Here is a 21,256-nt window from a genome sequence, read left to right on the forward strand (position 1 = left end):
TTGCGCTGGTGGAAAGTGCTGCGCTACAAGAGCCCGACTTCGAAACGGCAACTAAGGTGTTGTCCGAATCCGTTCGAGCACCGGTCGAATCCATTGTGGGACAGAGCAATCACTCGTGTGATGACAAGCGTTCTACCGTCACTGTAGGGCTCTCCAAACCCATTTTGACCTCTAAACCTCAGCCAACCCAAGAGACATGTTTGCATGGCAATGCGGTGCAGGCCGAATCCATTGGGGAACAGAACCGTGACACAGTGGGAGCTGATGATGTGAACCCCAAAGAGGTGCCGGTGGAAGACGTTTCTGAGGCACCTGTCTCAATCCAAGATGCTTTTCGGATGACAACTGGGGTGTCAGTTGAACACACTGCAGATGAAGTCTTGTACACAAGGGCAGCTGCTTTTGTAAAGGCAACTGAGATGTTGGTAGACAATCTTGAGAGAATCGCAGTCCTGTCAGTAGTTGGGGTGGATAAAACGACCAACCAGGAAGCACACCGAATCCTTGAGCTCTATGAAGCTCTGGTCCGCAATGATCATCACGTGGACAGCACCTGTACTACAGCAATGGCTCTACATAGTCCAGGGACAGAAGTCACAAGGTCCAAATGTGTTATCCCCAGTGACTTGCCAGAGAAGATCAATGTGCCCTAGGAGGGACTCTCTCATCCTGTCTCCATATTGATGGAACAGACATCTTTGTTCCTGAGCCATGCGCACAGCGGTGACCTCAATGATACACTTGCTGCCTTGAAACACCTCCACTCTGAAGATGAGGCCTCACACATCCGCTCATTGTGGACTGATTCATACGCCCGTGGACAAGCACACATGGCGCTTTCTGAAGAGCACTACAGACTGTATGGGACCCCTAAGCCCCAGGTGATAAGAGCCATTGCAAGCAGACGGGCAGAAATTGCTTCAAAGGTTGACAAAGTAACGGTTTCTTTCCAAGTAACCTGAGACATGGGACCAACCGTGCTGGTGCCAAGCATTATCCTCTACATCTGGGTGACAACTTAGTGCAAGGGGAACAAGGCTCTCACATCACTTTTGACATCATGGTCCCAGCGAAGGTTCAGGTAAAATTAGTAATTGAGTAGAAGAGATGACATGGAATGATGTTCGGTGAAAGACTCTGATGTGCTGACAGACCATGCTCTGTCAGAACCTATATGAAGGCTATATCTGTAATTGTTAACAAGTCCGCCTTGCTCTCTTTCCCTAGTCAGGCGAGAGCACAATCCCTCACCGTTGGAGATCTACTCGGTATAGCAACCGCACACAGGGGTAGAGTTAGGACCACGACGGTTTGTCTCTCACGGACGGAGAATACCTCTCCGACCTGTGCCATCATGGTCAAAGTGACTGGTCAAGTGCCACATGCCACATACGACCTGAGAGTTTTGCCATCCGATCTCGTACCGACCCGGAAGCCGTTAACGCCGATATCTCCGGCTCGATGACCAAAGCATCACCACCATCTCACCTCGATTAAGTACTTGAATCACTTTCCGCTGTCAACCCCTCATTCATCACCCATGTCGTATCTACTGGGCAGAATACTGGCAGGTGTTGCTTGCGTAGCGTTGTTCCATTGTGAGTACTAGTTGTCTCTGTTTTAAGTTTTGTCTTCGCTGACATCAAGCCGCGTTCTCCACCTATGAATGTGAGGTTCAGCGCCTGGGTCAGATCCCAATGGCGTAACAAGCTGACTTTCGTAGATTTGTCCATCTTGAAGACTTTATCAAACGATAATGTATCGCTTCCCCGATCTCTCGTTGTGGAGGTCATCGGAGCTCTGGGATTATTCTTGGTAGGTACAGCATTGGGTACGGCAGAGTTGAAAGATGTGACGTTTCGCGGCGAGCTGGCAAGGCGGTGGGTCATTCTTTCCCCGTTTTCCTTATCCACTTTATCGCTCTTCGACCGTCATGATTCTTTATCTCTAGTCTATCGATTCAGACAACTTCATTCTCTCCTGATACCTGACAAAGAACTATTGGCTGATCGGTAAGAGATACGGAAGATTATGATCCTCAAATGGCTTTTACAATTCTATCGCCTCGTGCTAAACCCCTATTTCAAAACTCTCCTCACCCTTTCATTGAAACTAGATGATGTAGATGTATATCATGTATTCTCATGCTTCCGTTCAAACTCGATATCCTTTCTCTTCGTTCGATTTGTCATTCATCCAAAGCAAATATCACCTTCTCGGCCGACGCACTCTTATCTCTCACTTCTTCTCCGTTCACACCTTATCCTCCATCTCCGATCATTCGCTCGTCTTACCGTCGAACTACGGGCAATCCCTTCACGATCCATCCTTTCACGCACGATTCTCACGCATCGCCCCGACCCGCCACGCTCCACATTGTCCCGCCGCGACTCTCCGCACGCGCGAACAAGATATAAGCTCATCCTCATCTCTCAACTTGATACAAACATTTCCTTCCTTCCCCGGAAGATATCTAGATACCCCTAAGCTCATAACTCTTCAACACTCTCATCCTGATGGACACAATGACCACAGATGTTGGGGTTTCAACTGTGCAACTATTACTGCGTGAACTATGTATTCTCAGTTTTGCTAGTGAGATGGTAATGAAGCTATTACAGAAAAGGAGCGACTTCTGCTGTTATGATCTCAAATCCATAACTTCAGCAAGAAAACAACTTGACTGTTCCATCAAAAGTCTAAATACGCTTATCCCAAGCTTTACTGGCAATGTTGCTGAGGTTTCCGTGGGTCAAACTTCCTCTAGTGGAAAGAGCCGGGTGGTGGATGCAGTGCAACACTTCCCAACCACATGTGGAATATGCTTGGACTACGGATTTGGACCCTGTGAAGAAGAGATAGCTGAACTGAAGGCGCTTACTCGACACATTGAGGCTGCACAAACGACTTTATTAGGCTTGGCCACTGACAAAGACCGGATGGGATATGTGGGGTGGATTGTCCAGCAGGGGGTAGACAGAGCAGTTGACAGCAGCAAGAATCTGGTTGAATTAGAGACCATGTTGGATGACTTTGGCAGACTCAGACAGCAGGCCCTGAATGCAGCCCAGACGGGACAGACATTGAAACTCTGACATCCGGGCAAGTGTCCAGCAGCTGGTGAAATCCTGTCAAATTGTCATAGTGTGCACAGAAAGAGTGACCAGTGTGGCTTTACCTTAGGTGAACGTCTCATGCACGTGAGTGATGGGTTTCCATGTACTGGTACAAGTTTTGAATGAGAATCAGGCAAAATGGTGAAGAACATCCCCCCCTGATTGTTCGTGAGGACCTGCGAAATCAGGTCGAATTCATATGTTATCCCGTGAGGAACGGCTTCACAGGCTCCCTCAAACACACACACAATGATGTTTGTGCTTCAATTTTTGTTCAGACACATGGGAGGATCATGGTTTGTGTGAACCACCTTTATCATTACATACATAACAGAGTTATCACTCTTAATGATACTCACCATCGCCATGAGTTACCGAATTGACAGATCATCCGACGGAAGACGTGGCAAGTTATCCTCTGGTTTACCGGTATGATACACCACTTTAAAAGCCGAGTGAATGTATGACTTGTAGGAGAAGCATAAATGTAAGATCTATTAACTGGTATAATTCGTTCCCCTGATGTCTCGAGAGGACATTGTTACGAGACAGAAATGTCGCCTAAGAAAGAGCCGTTGTTTGTTGATACTTCATATTGCGTATGAATCACTGGCTCGATCATCATTCACGTACATAACATTCCTTCCATCACCTATCTCTAAGTTCGGTTAGACATGGTAGACACGGTAGGCAGGGTATTATGGAAGTTAGAGAAGCAAATTGATCCAAATAATTACTAACACAACACACTGTACGGCCTACATAGCAGGAAGGTGTTGACCAAGGATGACGTCTGTAAAACCACACAGTTCTCTTCTTGATGATCAGGACCAGAACTCAACTGTCACACAAAACCAACCACGAGAGGAGTGTGAAAGTGTGCCGTCATGTGCGCCCGGCTCTGCCGCCACAACCCATTTCTAAATCGTCCTGACTATGATTGTGAAGTGCTCTGACAGTTTCACAACAGTTCTTCATGTCAAACCTGTATGTCGCGTTCACGACACGACAAAATGGCGGTAGAAGAAGAGCCGGCTCTTCTCAAAATTGGACTTTCTCTTCGGAGGGTGAATTTTTGTTTTCCGCGCACGGTCCTTTCTTCTTCCTTGAAGCAGTGCAGAAGTATGGGTTAGAGGATGTAAGCAGGGAATGGATCCTTCAATCTTCCACTTTAACATCCCTGACCAAATACAACATGAGTGAAAGTGAACGATGGACTGAGACAGTCCTGGACAATATCATCTGGGACCCTGTGAGTGACTGAAGAGGTAATGAGAGATATCTTTTGACCCTGCTTATGAGAGATGAGACCTAAGAGAGGAGGCAGAACTGCCATGGGATTTGTCAATAGAACAGACTGACAACTAGGAGAAATACGTTGTTTTCGGAGACTTTAAAGATCACGATGAGCCTAGAGTTGGGATTGTACGCAAGGTGAGTTTGATCTACTTGTCGGGAAACGTACAGTACACATTCTTGTATATGCTACTATATCCAATTGTCCGTTCGGCTGTCAATCGTGACTAGGGCCTGTGCCATGGGCGCTATCCCCATGTGTGCGGAGAACTGGCTTCAGAAGGCTGGAAAACATGGCATTGCCTGGTGGTTGATTTCCTGCAGGCAACGATGGACCAGGAAACTCAAGAGAATCCTGCAGGAGCCGGGCCGGATGATGAAGGCCCCCGTGACTTAACTCTTTTGATGCTTCCATTAGAACAAGTGAGAGCTACTTTTCTTCCTATTCTCATGTCTCACCATGCTGATGCAGACCCCGCAAGGTGATGCCCTTCTGGGTCATCCTTGATTTTGATGCTTCTTGATTTGCTTCACCTTCAAGACCTTTTACTGACTCAGCAGAATAAGGCCGCCGTTAAAAACCGCTGGCGGAATGCACTTCGCACTCTGGATTCGGATGCTACGCACGTCTACCAATTAATTTCAGGGCATTTCGGAAGGTCTAAAGATCGTGAATCAATGGGTGTAGCGGATCTCGAGATAGAGAAAGCAAGATTAAAAGTACTCGAGAGTTTTGCTCAAGTGACCCGCTCGCTTGCGGACACGCGCTTAGAGCAGAACGAGGTCGAATCCATGACCAACATGGCGTCTCAAACACACACCTGTGAGGAACCCTTTCGTCTAGAGGAGCTATCCCAGAATACGGAAGAGGTAGTTGCCAACTTGAGAGATGTTGATAATCTTAGGCAATCACTGATCACATTATCAAGGAGGATTGGTATGTTGTGGGGAATGTGGGAGAGAAGTAGGAGTATAGCTTCAAGAGTCTTTCCTGAGGTGTCAACTCCTACCATTGAAGAGTAGTATGAAGGGTTGTATGAACAGTTGGCAGTAGAGTCTGTCTTGCTGTCAATGAACACTGTTGAGCAGTAGGACAACTGTGAGGGAGAAGCTTGGCCACATTGTGTCCATATGTGAGAAGAGTACTCGTCTTCACCAGGCAACGGAACGACCACCGACCGGAACATCTTTCCACCACTAGCGGAAAGGGTTTTTAGACCGAAAATTTCATCTCACATGCATCCCCTGCCTATGAATACCTCAGATAACTGTAGAGGGACCTGCAGAGCACTCTCTGAATGTAGTAGAAGCATGCTGCTTACCTTTGGAACTACCATTCTCAGCCGCTGTCTTCTTTTTCTTCCTTGCTTCCTGCTCCGCTTTTTTACGTTCCGCAAGCTCCTCTGCATTCTGCTCCTGATACTCGGGTCAAAAACCTCACCATCTTTGTAGATAGCACGCTTTCTACTCCCCCTAAGCCTCTTTGTCCAACTGCATTGCTGCTTGCATATCCGCAATCTCCCTATCCTTGAAAGCTGACTCCGCTAAACTCTCTTCTAATTTCTTCCTTGCCTTTTCAAATGCCCTGGTAGGGCTGAGAATACCTTGACGAATGAGGGATGAGTATTTCCGGAGGCGCTGGTGGTTTTGAGGGGTTTCAAGATCCGGTGATAGTGAAGAACCATGTGGAGGAGGAGTTGTTGGACCTTGAGGGATAGGGGGATCGACTGCTCCCATGACATCCGCATCAAGTGGCCATAGACCTGCTTTTCTCCACGCCGCCTTGATCTACTCATCTCGCAGTGTTTCCCTCCACGCTACTTGATGCCAACCCCAGAACATCCCCTTAGCTACTCGTGAGAGAGAGCTACCTCGTTGATAAGCGTCCATCTGATTGAAGAAAATGTGCTTGACATGATTGAAGAAATCCACATCCAACGGTTGAAATTCTCCAGTCATTCCAGCAGGAAAGATGATAATGACTATGTTTCTAGCCCAGCAGGCTTCAAGGAACTCGACTTTCACATGTGGATCGGCTCCATCAAGGAAAAGAAGATGTCGACAGCCTGAGGGGACATGATCACAGGTTGCCGAATCAAAGACGTCGGTCAGCCACTTGAGACAAATGTATGAGTTACTCCAGCCTGATAGTGTCACCATTCCCTTCTGTACCACATCCGGCTCCCTGACTCTTGTCCATGCTGGTAGAACTTGCCCTTTTCCTTGATAGATGATCATTGGTGGGACTTGAGGGGCGTAGATATCGATACCAATACAAGCAATAGTGGTGATATGTTCACTATTCGGTCCAATTGCTTGTTTGTTACGTTTATGTCCTCAAGGGGTTACACGACGGATTTTGCGTTCATATGATAGATCAAATCCGCACTCATCCATATTGAACATGCATTGTGGGGGATAGAGTCCTGAATCAACCACACGCTTAACCTATGATAGGTCAGCGGAGCTACAAACTCGTTTTGTGTAGACAGAGCTGATGCCAAAAGCATTCATCGACTCACTAGTGAATACCAAGCTTTCCTTGTCTGTGGATTGTCCGCCCGAAGTCTTGAAAGCTCTTGATACGAGTTAAATTGTGACGAGAGGTGGTTTCGGTTGCGATGGAGGAAGCGAGAGGTCCAGTTTTGACCAAGTGACCGTCCTGCAGCGGCTTCTGCTAGTTCTCTGACAAGTTGGGGAGTAAGAAGAGTTCCACGATCTGCATAGTTGTTGATTTTGAGGACAAGTTTGGCTTCTTGGGCAATGGAAAGGGCTCGAGCAACATTAACACCTCGGCGGGAATGAACACCTTCGTAGCGATTGTAGAGGGTGGTTTTGGGGACATTGTAGCGCAGTGAGATACTGGCAAAGCTCTCAGAGGGATGCTTTTTCTTATAGAGGGATGCGGCGCGCAGAAGATCAGGCATGTTTGAAGTAGATGAGAAGAAAGATGAGAAGAAATATCATTCATATTGGGAATCAAAGGACGTTCCGGTCGGTCGGCGTTCCGTTGCCTGGTGACCACGAGTACTATTCATGGGCCCACACAGGTGTCCAAATCATGGGTACCTAGAACGGGTTCCTCAGGGTCATACTCCCATTGACCGTTCCCGTCTCTGTCTTACGAATGGCGTGCGTCGGGCACGCAAATTGTCAGGACCAGACGTCGGGATAGTCTGCGTCGATGAGCTATGGCAATGAGGGCTTGTAGGGAACAAACCTAGTGATGTAGTGTATCGAAGAGATCTGTAAGATTGATGAGATGTACGTCAAATGATACAACTAGGAAAACACAAAATACATTTGACAAGACATTTCTGAGAGAAAGCCTACATCTATATACTAAAAAGGGAGCGGGGTGATACCAATCTGGAGTATATGTGGTTCAAAATGATGTTGAGGTAGAATAACAGAGGAGTGGAGCTAACGAAGACAGAGACAGAGATGTAAAAAAGGGAAGTGGAGTCCAACGATTGGTACCAGGTGTGGTACCAGACGGACTGAGCCCAATTGCGGGAATGAGAGACAGAAACGGGAGCAGAATATGAAGTACGACTACTGGATCAGGTACCCACGATCCTGACACAAATGCTATGGGGATAAACGTGGATTCAATTTGCCAGCAACCGTGGATAGAGATTCCCAGCAGCTGATAAGTCTATTACAATCTGCCACCATAGTTGCAAGTCAAGTGGTTGGATTCAGAGCGCTGTGCACCCTGGCATGCCTATGCTTCACCACTCTGGATGTGTCTCCAATGTAGGAGGGCCAAAGAGCGTGATAGTACATATGTTCAAACATGGTCTGGAATGCACTTGTCACAGTCTCTGTTTCTTCTCCTGTACTGACCGACGGTTGACAAATCTTGGCTAACTAACTTGTACTGGGGTGTTGATGTCTCAGAGAGACTGGGTACTCAGTGGGGAACTACGGCTAACTACGCCCGAGTAATACGTTGAGTGGTGAATAAGAAGGTGATTGTTAATGAACTATGGCTCACTTTACGTCACGGGCGGGGTCTAATCCCTAAAGGTTAAGTAAGGTGACTGAGATGGGGCTGTAATGCAATACTTGTCTCTGGCTTGTTGTCACAAACTACGTCGTGACACCTCAATAATTCCACCAGCAATGACCCTCCTTTGACCATCAAAACCCCTATCACGTCTTAACCTTGTCACCCCACACGTAACTTAGGACATCTGAGACCAAGTACGGCGAAGTTAGACGGAGTTAGGTGAACCAGGGACAATGGGAGCAGAAGTACCGCGAAGTTAGGCGGAGTTAGGTGAACTAGGGACAATGGGAGCAGAAGTGCGGCGATGTTAGGCGGAGGTAGGTGAACTAGGGACAATGGGAGCAGAAGTGCGGCAATGTTAGGCGGAGTTAGGTGAACTAGGGACAATGGGAATAGAAGTGCGGCGATGTTGGGCGGAGTTAGTCGAAGGACGGAGAAAGACGGCCGGGACTCGGGGAAGTTGGACAAAGTGCGTTGAAGTACGTCTAAGCGCAAGAGGGTTGGGTGAACATCTAGGAGGAGTAAATAATATTAGCTGAGAATATTGCTGAGGTTCTTCAGCAATCTTTGATTGCTGTCAGTAGTGAAAGTTTGATAGAGATACCTACATTCAAACCGAGATACATTGCCATCAGGGAAAAACCCCAGTTAAGGTAACTACGTCAAAGTACGCCGTAGTTACACTCCTTTCAACATCTGCACCCTCCTGGTTGGGTGAGACATAGACTTGAAGCGTCTAGTTAGCCGACGTTCGTCGAGCGTCGGTCTGTTAGAGAGTGTGACGTAATCTGTGGATCGCAGGAGGAAGTTGCTAGATGAACTTCAGCACAGAGAAAGCGATGCATGAGTGTACTTACCTAGATGAACTTCAGCACAGAGAAAGTGATGAAGAACATCTAGGTAGAAAGTTACAGGATGATACTTGGACGGAATTAGACGGACTAATAAATGTGGCGATATCGCACGGAACTGACGTATTCCAACAGAGTGGTTGTTCGACGCCCGTGACACTTGTAGAGCTTGAGGAGTATACAGAGGGTGACAGGGGAGTGAGAGCACAGCAAGATGTCAGGCTGGATCTGACTGGACTGACAAGTTGAGAATGAGATTCAACATGAGATTTATAGGCGGGAAACAACATGTTTGGAGGTGGTTCATATCCCCAGCAAAACAGGCTGAACTGCAAAACTACAACAATAAGCTATGGAAGAACTGCTAAATATGTTTGCAATTCTCTTCAAGAGAATTGGCAATCCTGACAAGTGAAACTCAGAACGGAGGCAACAGACCCAGGGGTCCAGGGGTAACCGTTTCAAGTTCATGGATGTATCAAGGAACAATAGACAGAGGACACAAGAGTCCAGGGGTAAGTTGTAGAGTGTACAGGGAGTACACCAGTGCATTGTCAGTGCCATCTTGTACATAGTTGTAATGATCCTGCTTGTGAGGATCACCACAAATAACTAAATGTAACCTACCCATTGGGCTGGATACTAAATTGGAACTCTGTGATGTGGGTAATACTAGTTGGCGATGATCAAAAGTCAGTAGGCGTAAGTGAAGAGTGTGTCAAGGAAACCAAAGAGGGTCTGAGAGAGGATGAAGGAAAAGGTGAGAAGGAGGAGGAAGAAGAAGTCAGAATGAAGAAGAGGATGGGGAATCTCTCTCTCAAGCCCTGTTTATATGCATATCAGGGTGTCTTAAACTTGATACGAGGTCGAATCGTCCTCGATTTGAGTAAAGGAGAAACTATGTAAGAGAAGGAGGGAAAACCATGTATGAGGACAGAAAAACCATGTGTGAGAATGGGGGATGTATCTGTTAGGGACCCAGCCGGAGACGGACCCCTCCGGAGCTGCACGGATCCGATCAGACCTGACCAGAGATGTTCCACTCCGGAGTGGTCTGACTCCTTCAGCAGACCCAGCCAGAGAAAAAGCAGGTTCCTAATGAGTTTATGAAGTAACAATGGCTAAATGAAATTGTTTCCGTATGCTTTAAACAAGCACATCCATCTGCAGTGATTTCCATGAGATTGACATGGTCTGTGAGCAGTTTGTCAATTTCTAACACCAATCATCAGCCCATGTCTTTCCGTGACAATACCAAACTTGAAGCAACTATTGAGATTGTCCTGCTTACACAATGCTCAGAGCCAACTCAGATAGACGGCTGGGAGGTTTGGTTACTAAATTGTCATTAGGAAGAAAAGAGTAGTTTGGAAAAACTCGGGTGAATAACTCAAGGGCGTGTGAATTACTCTGGGTGGGTCCGGACCCCTCCGGAGTGGCATGTTTCTCTGGCTGGGTCCCAAAGGGGTGGTTTGAACCATGCCACTCCGGAGCAGTCCGTCTCCGGCTGGGTCCTTAACATATCCCTGAATATGTGGTCCAAATATGAAGGAGAACAAAAGAAATAGTGAAGCACATATTGTGGTCTACACGGACATATGTTTGTATCATGAGTGAGAGACAGTAATGGACAGGATGAAAGGGTAAGAGGAGAGGAGGGAGGAGACAGCAGAAGATGCTATACTAGTACTCACAGACTCACAGACAGCAGTAGAACAGTGTCAAGGAAGCAAAAAGACACTGTCATAATCGTCAATTCTTCTTCTCTACTGACCGACAGTCGATGACCCTCGGCTAGCTACGTCGTCTTGGGGTGTCGATGTCTCACTGAGACAGGGTATTCGTCAAAGAACTACGCCTAACTACGCCGTAGTGATGCGTCGAGTGGTAAATAATAAGGTGATCGTCGATGAACTGCGGCTAATTTCGCCGTAGTGCGTCAAACTGCTAGGTGGTAGCTCTCCTTAACTCGAAGGTGGTAGCTACTGAATACATCTCTTGCTACTGACAACAATCAAGAATTGCTGAAGAAGTTCGGTGATCTGTAAACTATCTATACTTCTCCTCTCTTCTCATAGAACGTCCCTCAACTCCTGCACAGCCTTGCTGTCAGTCCTCTTTGCTCAACTTCACCGTACCTCGCCATATCCCCAATATCCTACTTTGCTCACTTCGACTAACTTTGCCTAACTTCCCCTACTCTGCTCTGCCTCCCTCGGTTCTCTTCTCCTAACTTCGCCGTAGTTCTCTGTTAGGCGGGGTTGTGGTGACTAATAATCCCTAGATTCCCGTGACTTCGTCGTAGTCGGTCTCAGTGGTTCGGGGTGGTGATGGATAGTGGTCCGGTGATGGTGAGAGGAGGGTCGGTGATGGTAGTTGTCAGGGATGTTACAACATGGTTTGTGACAGCCACATGATTGCTCTGTAAGAAGTTGGAAGAAGCAAAGGGCCAGAAGTAGGTGGGAATTAGTCGCAAAAGAGTCAGAAGAGTGTCAAAATGATCATTGAGACAAGTGGAGACCGTGTGTTACGACTCGAACCGGGCAGGCCTTGGGGCCAGCAATGAGTAGACGGCGGAAGTTGTAATCAGCGAGCTTGGGTTGTGTGGAGGCGAAGTTGCACAACCACTAGACTTGTGTGGTTGAAGATCGAAGGGCGTGGTCAAAGGGACGATGTGACCAAAGGTATGCTTGAAGGATCCCGAAATATTCCTGAGCGGAGCAAGGTAGACCAAAGATGTATGTCAAGACTATGGAAGGCCTATGGAAGACTATTGTAACTAAATGTAACTTATGATAGATTGATCCTTGAAGAGAATCAAGACAAAATGTGCTCCTTATATATCCATCATTTGGCCTACCGGGGTGGTGTCACTCCTCCGGGCGGCGTCACCCTGACGCCAGCCTGAGTGGTCCCGTCCTGTGCTGATCCATGCTGACCCAGCCTGATCCGTAGTGGCACCAGCCTGACCCCGGGTGGTGCTTGGTGGTGTCAGCCCGACCCATGGTGGTGCCAGGGGTGTCAGCCTGACCCGTAGTGACGTCAAGGTGACACCGGGGCTCTTCAGTATGGTGCATGCTGTGCCGTAATGGTGCCACCATGACCCGTATTGTCCCACAGCGGTGCGCGGTGACGTCGGGGTGTTGCCAAGGTGACAACGGCGACACCAGGGTGGTGAGGTTTGAAGGATGTAGCGACTTGCGGAGCGATAGGTCGAATGGTGTGTGTCGAGGATGTTGCAAGGTGTTGTAGGTGTTACGAGCCTGTTGAAGTAGGCTATGATGGCAAATAGGTTGTAGAGTGACAGGGTCGTAACACCGTGTGTGTAAAAAGGAGTGTGAGTTTACTAGTAGAATGATGATAGACAGATTAGTGGTGGTGGTCAGTAGCAAGCAGACATGTAGTGTTGTGGTGTGGTTTGGCATTACTGAAACGCCGGAGCTTATGTGTACCTGACCCCATGTCATGGCGGGGTGGCGCGCGGGGGGTGTTCGAATGTATGACGAGTACGATATTACAGTGATAGTAAAGAGTTGCATTGAAGACTACAATCACAAAATCGTATGACCAATCCGTATTGCAGTTACGTGGTATGACTAATCAACAGGGGGGAAAAGGGTGGTGCGCCAAGACGCCATCCTTTTGTGCGGGAAGTTGGGTTCGGTGAATTGCACGGATCATGTCATTGCACATCCTCCATCAGGAGACTTGATCTGACGTGTTGTGGATAATTCGGATGCTCTGGCTATCATCTTATCAGGACGTCCACAACATCCTCTCAAGGGTGAGGCTCTTCACAATGCGAAGACGGTCTCCAAGCCTTTACCTCGAGGATCAACATCGCGCAATGTCCGAAACTTCCATGAGGTACTTCATGTCAATCCATGATGACGGCAATGCACTCCCGAGGCCTAGAATCTCGGCCTCGACCTCGTTATGAGTTATGAGAATGGGAAGAAGATAACTTGAAAGGATTGAGTGAGCTAGATTTTCTCACGGTGAATGCTGACTACCTTCGAAGGTGGAGTGGGAAGTTCTCTGGCCATCAAAACGTAGATAGCAATGACGAAGCAACTTGGGGAAGGGGGACGAAGTGGTGCAGTTGATATCCCGTCATTCTAGTGATTTGCGCTTATTCCATGCCTTAGTGGTACTGTAGTCAGTTTACATGAAGAAATCATCATTCTAGTCCTTTGCTCAAAGTCGTCGGGCCAGGCCATGACGTATGGGGAAGTAGTCTGAGTTACCAAATGTTTTCATCCTTTCGACCTGCACCACGCCATATTCTGGGTGGAGCACGTAGTTCTCAACGCACCATGCATATAAAGCAGGCATTGGCCCACATAAAGACAATCTTCCAACGTCTTCTACCACTTCAAGCATGGAATCAAGTACGTCAAACCCCAACTGGCAGCCGATGACTGAAGGTTCAAAAGCACTGTGTGATGTCCTCACCGTTGCCGAGCAAGTGACAAATTGTGCCAATAACCTGCCAGTGACACCGGAATCGCACCACGCCACTGTGTACAGATTGTGCTATCAAGCCTCCTTGCTGTTCGTCCGTTTGGCAGCTATCCAAAATGCATCCAGATACTCGTTCTTCACAGACTCAATTGAAGGGGTAGGAACTGCTGACTACAACCCTCATACTAGACCTGCGGCTCTAAGTCTGGATGGGGAGAGTCCTGCACAAGTAGCAATTATGACATGCTACAGCTGCGCCAAGGGGCTGGAAGACAACATTCGTAGAATAATCAATCCTCTTTCACGCACCCAGCTGCAGTATTCAGTAAACCAAATTCTCAGGCCGGACGACACTTGGTATTCATTGGCCGGAAGCATTTGGAATTATGTCAAAATAGTTGCGCCTGAGATAGCAACTGAAGTAGAAGAGGAACTTCGAGCAGAGGGCACTGAAACTTCTGCGTCCCCCCACACCTTGTGGGTTCGTTTATGGCGCAATCGCTTCAAAGAGGAAGATCGAATTGACCCTGCTCCATGGCAAACCAACCTCTGGAACATCCCCGATAGTGTGCAACTCCCTGATGAGTTCCACGAAATGGAGCAGCACAGCACTCAACCAGAGGGTCAAAACGAGTGACCTTACCTTCCGCTATTCATCACCCTCATCCTTTCAGGTGCCGCATAGAAGACGTGCCAATACGAAGTGGCACAAGTCTGGAGAGGGGATCAGGTGCCAGACTGAAGAATTATGCAGCTTTGAAGTGGCACAAGTATGCAGCTTTGAAGTCTCGTGCCACTTCAGAGCTACTCAATTTTAGCCTGTACAGAAGAGTACTTGTTCCCACGGGGTCCTCGAACGCACAGGTTGCTCGAACACGGATTATTCATCATATACATCTCAATCATTTATTGTGTTTATCCTTCATAAAATGATGTCCAGTCCTACGTAGCTCATTATGCAGTCACTAAGCTGTCTCCTCCGATTTCTCCGGCTTAGATGGATGTCAGGATCACGGGTACCTATAGACGGGTTCCTCAAGAGTCGTAAGCAGAAGTCGTACTTCACCTACCCGTTCCCGTCCCCGCTTCACTAATCCCACTACAGCGTCCTCCGTTCTCCTGTCCTACTCAATCGCTAGTTCTTTACCATGCTATACTTTTCCTTCATCTTCGTGTCCCTCATCTATCTCCGTCTTCCTTTGCTTTTACACCCCATATCATTTTCCATATTTACTCCATAGATTTCGGTATCACTCCGCTCCCTTTTTAGTATATAGAAACAGCCCTTTTTTGTAGATGTCTTGTCAAATGTATTCTCTCGTCACTTAGGAAATCTTTTGCCACTTGATCTCATCGACTTATAGTCTCTTTGATCCACTACATCACTAGACTATAAACTACATCACTAGGTCTGTTCCCTACGAGGCCCTATAGCCATAGCTCATAGACGCAGACTATTTTCAACGTCTGGTCCTGACAAAAGATTCTAGTAAAGTTGGCATGAGTTCTTTGGTAGGCCATGATCTTCTGACAGTCATGATGACCCCCGTGACACTCCGAAGTATCACGGCTTCCGTGGGTCACATAACAAATATCTCATTTGTTGTGAGATCTCATCAGCGGGTCAGAAATAGTTAATTGGAGCTAGTGTCATTACGGGGAGTGTAGATTAGTGCTTGGTAATACAATTTTGTGATTGTAGTCTTTTGTGCAACTCTTTACTATCATCATAATGTCCTACTCTTTGTACATTTGAAACAGGCTGAGACACGCCGTTGCGGCTTCATTGTTATGAGTCTTATATTCGTGACACCCACAGACCCACACAGGAGATGATGTACATGCGAAGTGGCACGGATCTTGGATTGGGTCCCAAAAGGTCTTTCTCAGCTGGACCACTCCAGAGTAGCATGTCTCCGGCTGGGTCCACAAAATTTGTAATAAATAGTTCTGGGAAATCATGAAACCCCCTCAAAATGCCTACGGCATACATATGCTCATCATATGTAGAACCATCTGAGCTCTCTCTTATTCAATGCATTCCTGTACTCTCATCAAATCAGATAACTGTGTTGTCACACACGTAGATTTAGATCCTCAACATACATCACAGAAGGTGGTCTGTCAGAGTCATACTCACTTTCTGGGTCTGAGGTGTCAATAGTTGGTGGAGTCACTTGATAAGCCTTCTCATAATCTGGCCGATAGTCTACCATGCACAGCCAGAGTTCTTGTTCATCGTGAATATCTTTCTTCTCTTGCTCATCTTGAGCGTCTCTTGAACGGTTACTGATCCAACCTCCAGATGTCGGGACTTTGCCCTTCAAATTCCACCGGTCCCAGCCAATGATGTACGTAACTTCATTGTCCTTAAGTTTGATAGTCACTGTTGTGCTCCCCGCTGGAGCCAGGGCAATCAGCTTCACCGAATCGGATGTATGGGAGATCCTCGCATCTGTCATCCTCACGCGGACCTGACTGACATCCGCAGTGAACGCCGTCAATCCCGGGATAACATTAGCAAGCTCTTCCCCAAGACGTTTTTTCGCACTGTATGCAAACTGATGGTGTTGATCCTTGTCGTTACTGACTTCGGCAAAGTCACTAGTCAGAGATGATTCATCTGATGCTTGTGAAGCATCCACCACGTTATCCTCATCTTCATCTTCCTCTTCCTCTTCATTTTCATTTTCTTCTTCATCTTCTTCTTCATCAATGTTGTTGTTCACTTCTGGCTCGATGTCCCCTGGAGGAGCGTCCTTGCTGACGGGGTCAAGGTCGTCCTCTTCGGTGCTGTCTGCAGGTACATAAGCTTGGCTATCAGAATCACACAAAGCCTTACCGACAGCATCTGGAGACACTGGATCTGCTTCATAAAGAGACTCTGCTGGATCTTCCCTCGGAGACACATCAGCTTGGCATGGCCTGAACCTCACTTACCCATCTTCCCATGTATGTGAGGGGTGTGTCTCTCTCATCAGGTTGATATGCACATAATCTTCTGATCATGAATGTGATCTCCTGGTTTTCAGCTTGGATAGCTTCACGAGTACGCTTTACCAAGGTACTTAGTGCTTGAGTTGTGACAGGGATTTCAACCTTCACCGACTGCCCATCTTTTGTAGTCAATTCTACCAAGTGGAGTACAGTTCCGGCGTCAAATAGGTCTTCCTGCGTCGTCGCACGGGGTGGGGGAGGAGACATTTGTGGTGAGGACATCACTGGCAGTAGTCAAATGTTGGTAAGAGGAAGATGAAGAAGTGTGAGGAGTGCACACAAACCTCCCAGATTTATAAAGTCTTCAGGAGGTGAGAAAGCTTACTCAATACGGGATAGGGAAGAAAGGAGAAATATACGGTGATGAAATGCTATGCAATTGGGTGTGAGAAATGTGGGAGAATGTCTCTTTCAGCGTCCTGTAGGAAGAAGGTTTGGTGGGAAACATTCTCAGGTAGTGCACAGGGAAATATGCTGAAAGGGCAAGCTACTGGAAATGTGGCACACCTTGCACCAGCTCCCCAAATACAGTCATAGATAACGTCCTCAACTCCGGTCCGTGTGTGTCCTGTAGTCCCCTTCCTTCCGCAAGATGACCTAGCTCTCCCGATGTTTGCGGGGCAAGCTCTGGCTGAGGGTCCCTCACACAGCACTCATGGCATTCCGGTGAGAAGGTAAGCGCGCTGTTCTTATCTCATGTCACAACATCATGGATGTGTAGAGATTTTGTGGAGTTGAGTTAGCATCCGGGTGAAAATGTTTATTCAGCATCTGAGCCGGATTTCAAGTCATCTAATCTGTGGACTATAGCAGGCGGGCCCCGCTCTCTTACTAGTGATCAGTAATGTCACGTAACTGCGATACGGATTGGTCATACGATTTTGTAATTGTAGTCTTTGATGCAACCCTTCACTATCATCGTAATTGTACTCGTTGTACACTTCGAACACTTATTGATAATTCTTCTCATCAGTCAGATCTGTTGGAGGGATCGAAGGAGCCATGAGCGGTGTGATGTTTCTCTTCGTTCAAGTTTTTAAGTCTTTATGCATCGTTAGTGAAACAGCCGGAGACGGACCACTCCGGAGCCGCACGGTCTGCCTCATGTTCAGTCAGAGAAATGCAGGTCCGGAGCTGAACACCTACTCAAAAGTTGCTCCCCAGAGCAAAAGGTGCAAAGGTATTAAAATCAAAGGTTAGAGTACACAGGGCACTGGAAAAGAATTGTCTAGAATGTATGACTGGTTGTTGTCTACACCTCTAGCCAAAATTTTGAATGCTAGAGAAGGGAGAAGCTTGAGACGTTTGATGACAAGATATCTCTCTCCTCAGGTGACTAGGGATGGGGTCTGATGAAATGATTGCGTAGCTGAATGAGGAGGAAGGACTGCATACTTGGATGCAGAAAGTGATGTTGTGTTCATCAATGACCTCAAGTATGGGTCAACGACAAAACTGCTCTGAGTGGGTCCGGACATCTCCATAGTGGGGCGGGTCTCTCTCTGGACAGGTCTGAAAGGGGTCTTTGAAACTGTACAGCTCCGGAGCTGGACGTCTCCGGCCGTGTCCCTAACAAAGAAAGGTTCGGATACGTCATCATTTTCCCCACTGGCCTTCCTGATATTTACATAGCCTCATCTTGTTGTTAAATCATCATGGGAACATGGGATACTTTCTCATCCGTGGAGTGAGAAAGTGACCAGTTCGGGAAGTTTCACACGTCCACGGTCTTCCACTTTCTTCAAACCCACTCGAATATTACGTATTCGGTAGCCTTTCTCCGCTCTATCCGCGTCATGAGAACGTGGGAACTTGTCCCATCATTCCTTCCCTTTTGATACTGCCTTCTTTGTGACTTTCCACTTCTTACACCCCCTATCCAAGTACCTCTCAGTTTTGTCTAAGCTCCCACCCCACCCAGAGACACCTGTGAGACTCTACCATGTTCCAGAAGATGTTCTCTTCAATCAGTGCAATACTGCCGCTGAAGCGGCGTATCGACGGCACGATGACTGGCTATACGGACCGTTGGTCAATAGTCAGGGTCGCAGCCGAAGAAGTCGACGCCTCACGATCCGCTGTTGATGATGGTAGAGGGGAGAACTTTCTACTCCCTGGCCCGCCAAAGCCAAGTATCACCGGCACAATGACTGTCTATCCGGACCTTTTGTTAAACGTCATGGAAGATTGCACGGAAGAGGAAGTGGCTGCCTCACTGTCCGCTGTTTATCTGAACAGAGGGGAGTCCTACTGGGGTGGCAATCAGGAATATTCTTCCGTCAAGGACTGCTTGAAGTCAATATGCAGACTGCACCGCGATGTACAGTGGTGTGCAAGATCATATGATCGTTATGTACAGACCATGGCCAGGACAGACAGTGATATTGACAACGGTGAGATCACAATTCCTTGTGACGCTCTGGTTTTGAATGATAGCTTCATGAGACTGTACAAGACCTGTAGCGATCAAAGACAATTTATTCCGAGTTTAACGGCTGGAGATTCAGACACAGCAGAACACAGGATATATCAGGCGGTTCATACATTGATCAAGAGCCGAGAAATCCCCAAGATACACCCGAACACCCAAGACACAATTGAGTGCCTCAACAAGCTGGTCAAAGCCACAGAAGATGCATTTGATACCATTTGTTCTGCCAAACAGATGCCAGATCTAAAAACAATCTGGAATGGTCTGAGAGCCATTGCAATCGAAGCTCAGGCAAGGATCACGATGATGCTGATATCATCTCACCCAGAGGCCTACGCAAGAGAGAATTGGTTTCAAGGACCACTTCCTATCATTGTCAACAAGAGCAATGGTAAGGAGGCCAGCCTCAAGGACAGTCTGGATTTGGTGCGGTCTGATCCAGGAGGCAAAGAGGGCACATGGAATTGCTCTAACTCCATAGAGACTGGTGACACTATAGGGAATCACTACGGTGATGGTCAAGTACTTAGGGGTGACCCCGATTCGCGCACGGCTAAACACTTGGTGACTCCACACAACATGGACACTGTCAGTGCATAGTTGACTGTGCACACCCTATGCAACAAGTGTGCAAGTGAACTGAAATCATTGTATTTTATCCTCCATTCCATTGTCAGCTCTTTGACACATTTGGTCACTCCTGTTACATGATAGAACAACCAGCAGTAATCTGCTCGCTCGCGCTCGCTGAAAGATTGCAGAAACAAATCCTTCCCACTGACCAAGTCAGGCTGATTCTAAGGTACCTCTGAGCAGAATGTTTGAACATAGGGTGATGCTAGCAGTCCACTCAGCAGATGCAGCTGACTACTATTGTTCTTGCATCTGTACCACCTAAAGGCTCATGTGCACTACCAGGCTGTGAGCCGGCTAGCTCATCTTGTCTTCCTAAGATATTGTTGTCGCCTGAATCATACTTAGGAGAGCCATGACCCTTCAAAGTGCCATGTCTTCCATGTTGATTAGTAACGCCAAGTAACTACCACTCGAAATTGTTCATATACAGTGGGGTGCGGGAAATGATGGCACAAAATTGTACCTTGATAGCGTTCATCAGTTTCATGTCGCGTCTTCATGTTTACCCAGATCTTCGCATGCAGGGATCATGTAGCGCTTCTTTTTGCATTTGGACATCTTCTCCAGTGTCCAAAGATGCCTGGCAAGTGTTTTTCACCCGTTTCACGCGCTCGAATAGCGGAAAAAGCAAGGACAATAACCTATCGCCAGGTCGCCATTGAACATGGTTGTTCTCCTAGTACCGTCGGACGTCTTACCCGCCAGCTCAGTCAAAAAGGTCACACTGCCCCCTCTCCTCGACCTGGACGTCCCTCACGCTTCACCCCTCGCATGGTTCGCCGCATCGAAGTCGTTATCAAACAAAATCGGAAGAAAACATTGAAAGAGTTGATTGCTGTCTTGAAGGATGATGGGATTGACATCTCTCTCACCACTTTACGTGCTACATTGAAACGTCTAGGCTTCAAACGCCGCATTGCTCGCAAGAAACCCTTTCTCACTAAGCGTCATAAACGTCTCCGACTTGCCTACGCAAAGAAACATGCGAAAGATAGTATCAATGATTGGAGAAGAACAATTTTTGTGGATGAGATGTGTCTCAAGCTTAATTGGACGACAAAATCGTATGTGACGCGCAGGGAGGGAGAAGCGTACTTGGAAGAGTGTCTGCAGCCTAAATTTATGGGTGGATGGAGTTCCTGCATGATCTGGGCAGCAATTTGGTACGGAGGACGGTCAGAATTGGTGATGTTTGACACAACTGATAGTAAGGGAGCTAGGGGAGGAATAACGGCTAGAATCTATCGAGAGCAGATCACGGAGGGACCCCTTAAAGCGGCTTGGACGCATCTCAACAACAAATGGAGGGCTTACGGTGGTGCTAGGATTGTTGAGGACAACGTTCCACTTCATACTTGTGACGAAAATCGACTTCAAGGGAAGAAACAGTGATTTCTCTATCTTGATCACCCCCCTTCTTCCCCGGACCTGAACCCAATCAAAAACTGTT

General features: G+C 47.4%; 6 protein-coding genes across 6 annotated transcripts; 4 read left to right on the forward strand and 2 right to left on the reverse strand.

The window, feature by feature from the left end:
* Positions 1–1,534: 1,534 nt before the first annotated feature.
* Positions 1,535–2,120, forward strand: TREMEDRAFT_34467 (uncharacterized protein; the record flags this gene model as incomplete). Its single annotated transcript, XM_007007194.1, has 4 exons — positions 1,535–1,598; positions 1,648–1,668; positions 1,724–1,880; positions 2,018–2,120. Coding segments are annotated over 4 exons (345 nt in total), but the record flags the coding sequence as incomplete, so codon positions are not given.
* A 1,972-nt stretch (positions 2,121–4,092) lies between these two features.
* On the forward strand, positions 4,093–5,435 carry TREMEDRAFT_65090 (uncharacterized protein; the record flags this gene model as incomplete). The annotated part of the gene is made up of 4 exons (XM_007007289.1): positions 4,093–4,368; positions 4,485–4,550; positions 4,752–4,835; positions 4,974–5,435. The coding sequence occupies 4 exons, from the start codon at positions 4,093–4,095 to the stop codon at positions 5,433–5,435; spliced, it is 888 nt and encodes a 295-aa protein (XP_007007351.1).
* Positions 5,436–5,627: 192 nt separating this feature from the next.
* Positions 5,628–7,339, reverse strand: TREMEDRAFT_74665 (uncharacterized protein; the record flags this gene model as incomplete). The annotated part of the gene is made up of 4 exons (XM_007007392.1): positions 5,628–6,200; positions 6,234–6,727; positions 6,935–6,990; positions 7,071–7,339. The coding sequence occupies 4 exons, from the start codon at positions 7,337–7,339 to the stop codon at positions 5,886–5,888; spliced, it is 1,134 nt and encodes a 377-aa protein (XP_007007454.1). The 3' UTR covers positions 5,628–5,885.
* Positions 7,340–13,695: 6,356 nt separating this feature from the next.
* Positions 13,696–14,379, forward strand: TREMEDRAFT_65092 (uncharacterized protein; the record flags this gene model as incomplete). The annotated part of the gene is made up of 1 exon (XM_007007290.1): positions 13,696–14,379. One exon carries the CDS (start codon positions 13,696–13,698, stop codon positions 14,377–14,379), a length of 684 nt encoding a protein of 227 aa, XP_007007352.1.
* A 1,422-nt stretch (positions 14,380–15,801) lies between these two features.
* TREMEDRAFT_65093 (uncharacterized protein) lies at positions 15,802–16,961 on the reverse strand (the record flags this gene model as incomplete). The annotated part of the gene is made up of 3 exons (XM_007007291.1): positions 15,802–15,809; positions 15,883–16,579; positions 16,683–16,961. The coding sequence occupies 3 exons, from the start codon at positions 16,959–16,961 to the stop codon at positions 15,802–15,804; spliced, it is 984 nt and encodes a 327-aa protein (XP_007007353.1).
* Positions 16,962–18,747: 1,786 nt separating this feature from the next.
* TREMEDRAFT_65094 (uncharacterized protein) lies at positions 18,748–19,770 on the forward strand (the record flags this gene model as incomplete). Its single annotated transcript, XM_007007292.1, has 1 exon — positions 18,748–19,770. One exon carries the CDS (start codon positions 18,748–18,750, stop codon positions 19,768–19,770), a length of 1,023 nt encoding a protein of 340 aa, XP_007007354.1.
* Positions 19,771–21,256: the final 1,486 nt, after the last annotated feature.

This window comes from Tremella mesenterica, assembly GCF_000271645.1.
Source record: "Tremella mesenterica DSM 1558 unplaced genomic scaffold TREMEscaffold_13, whole genome shotgun sequence".
Lineage (NCBI taxonomy): Eukaryota > Fungi > Basidiomycota > Tremellomycetes > Tremellales > Tremellaceae > Tremella > Tremella mesenterica.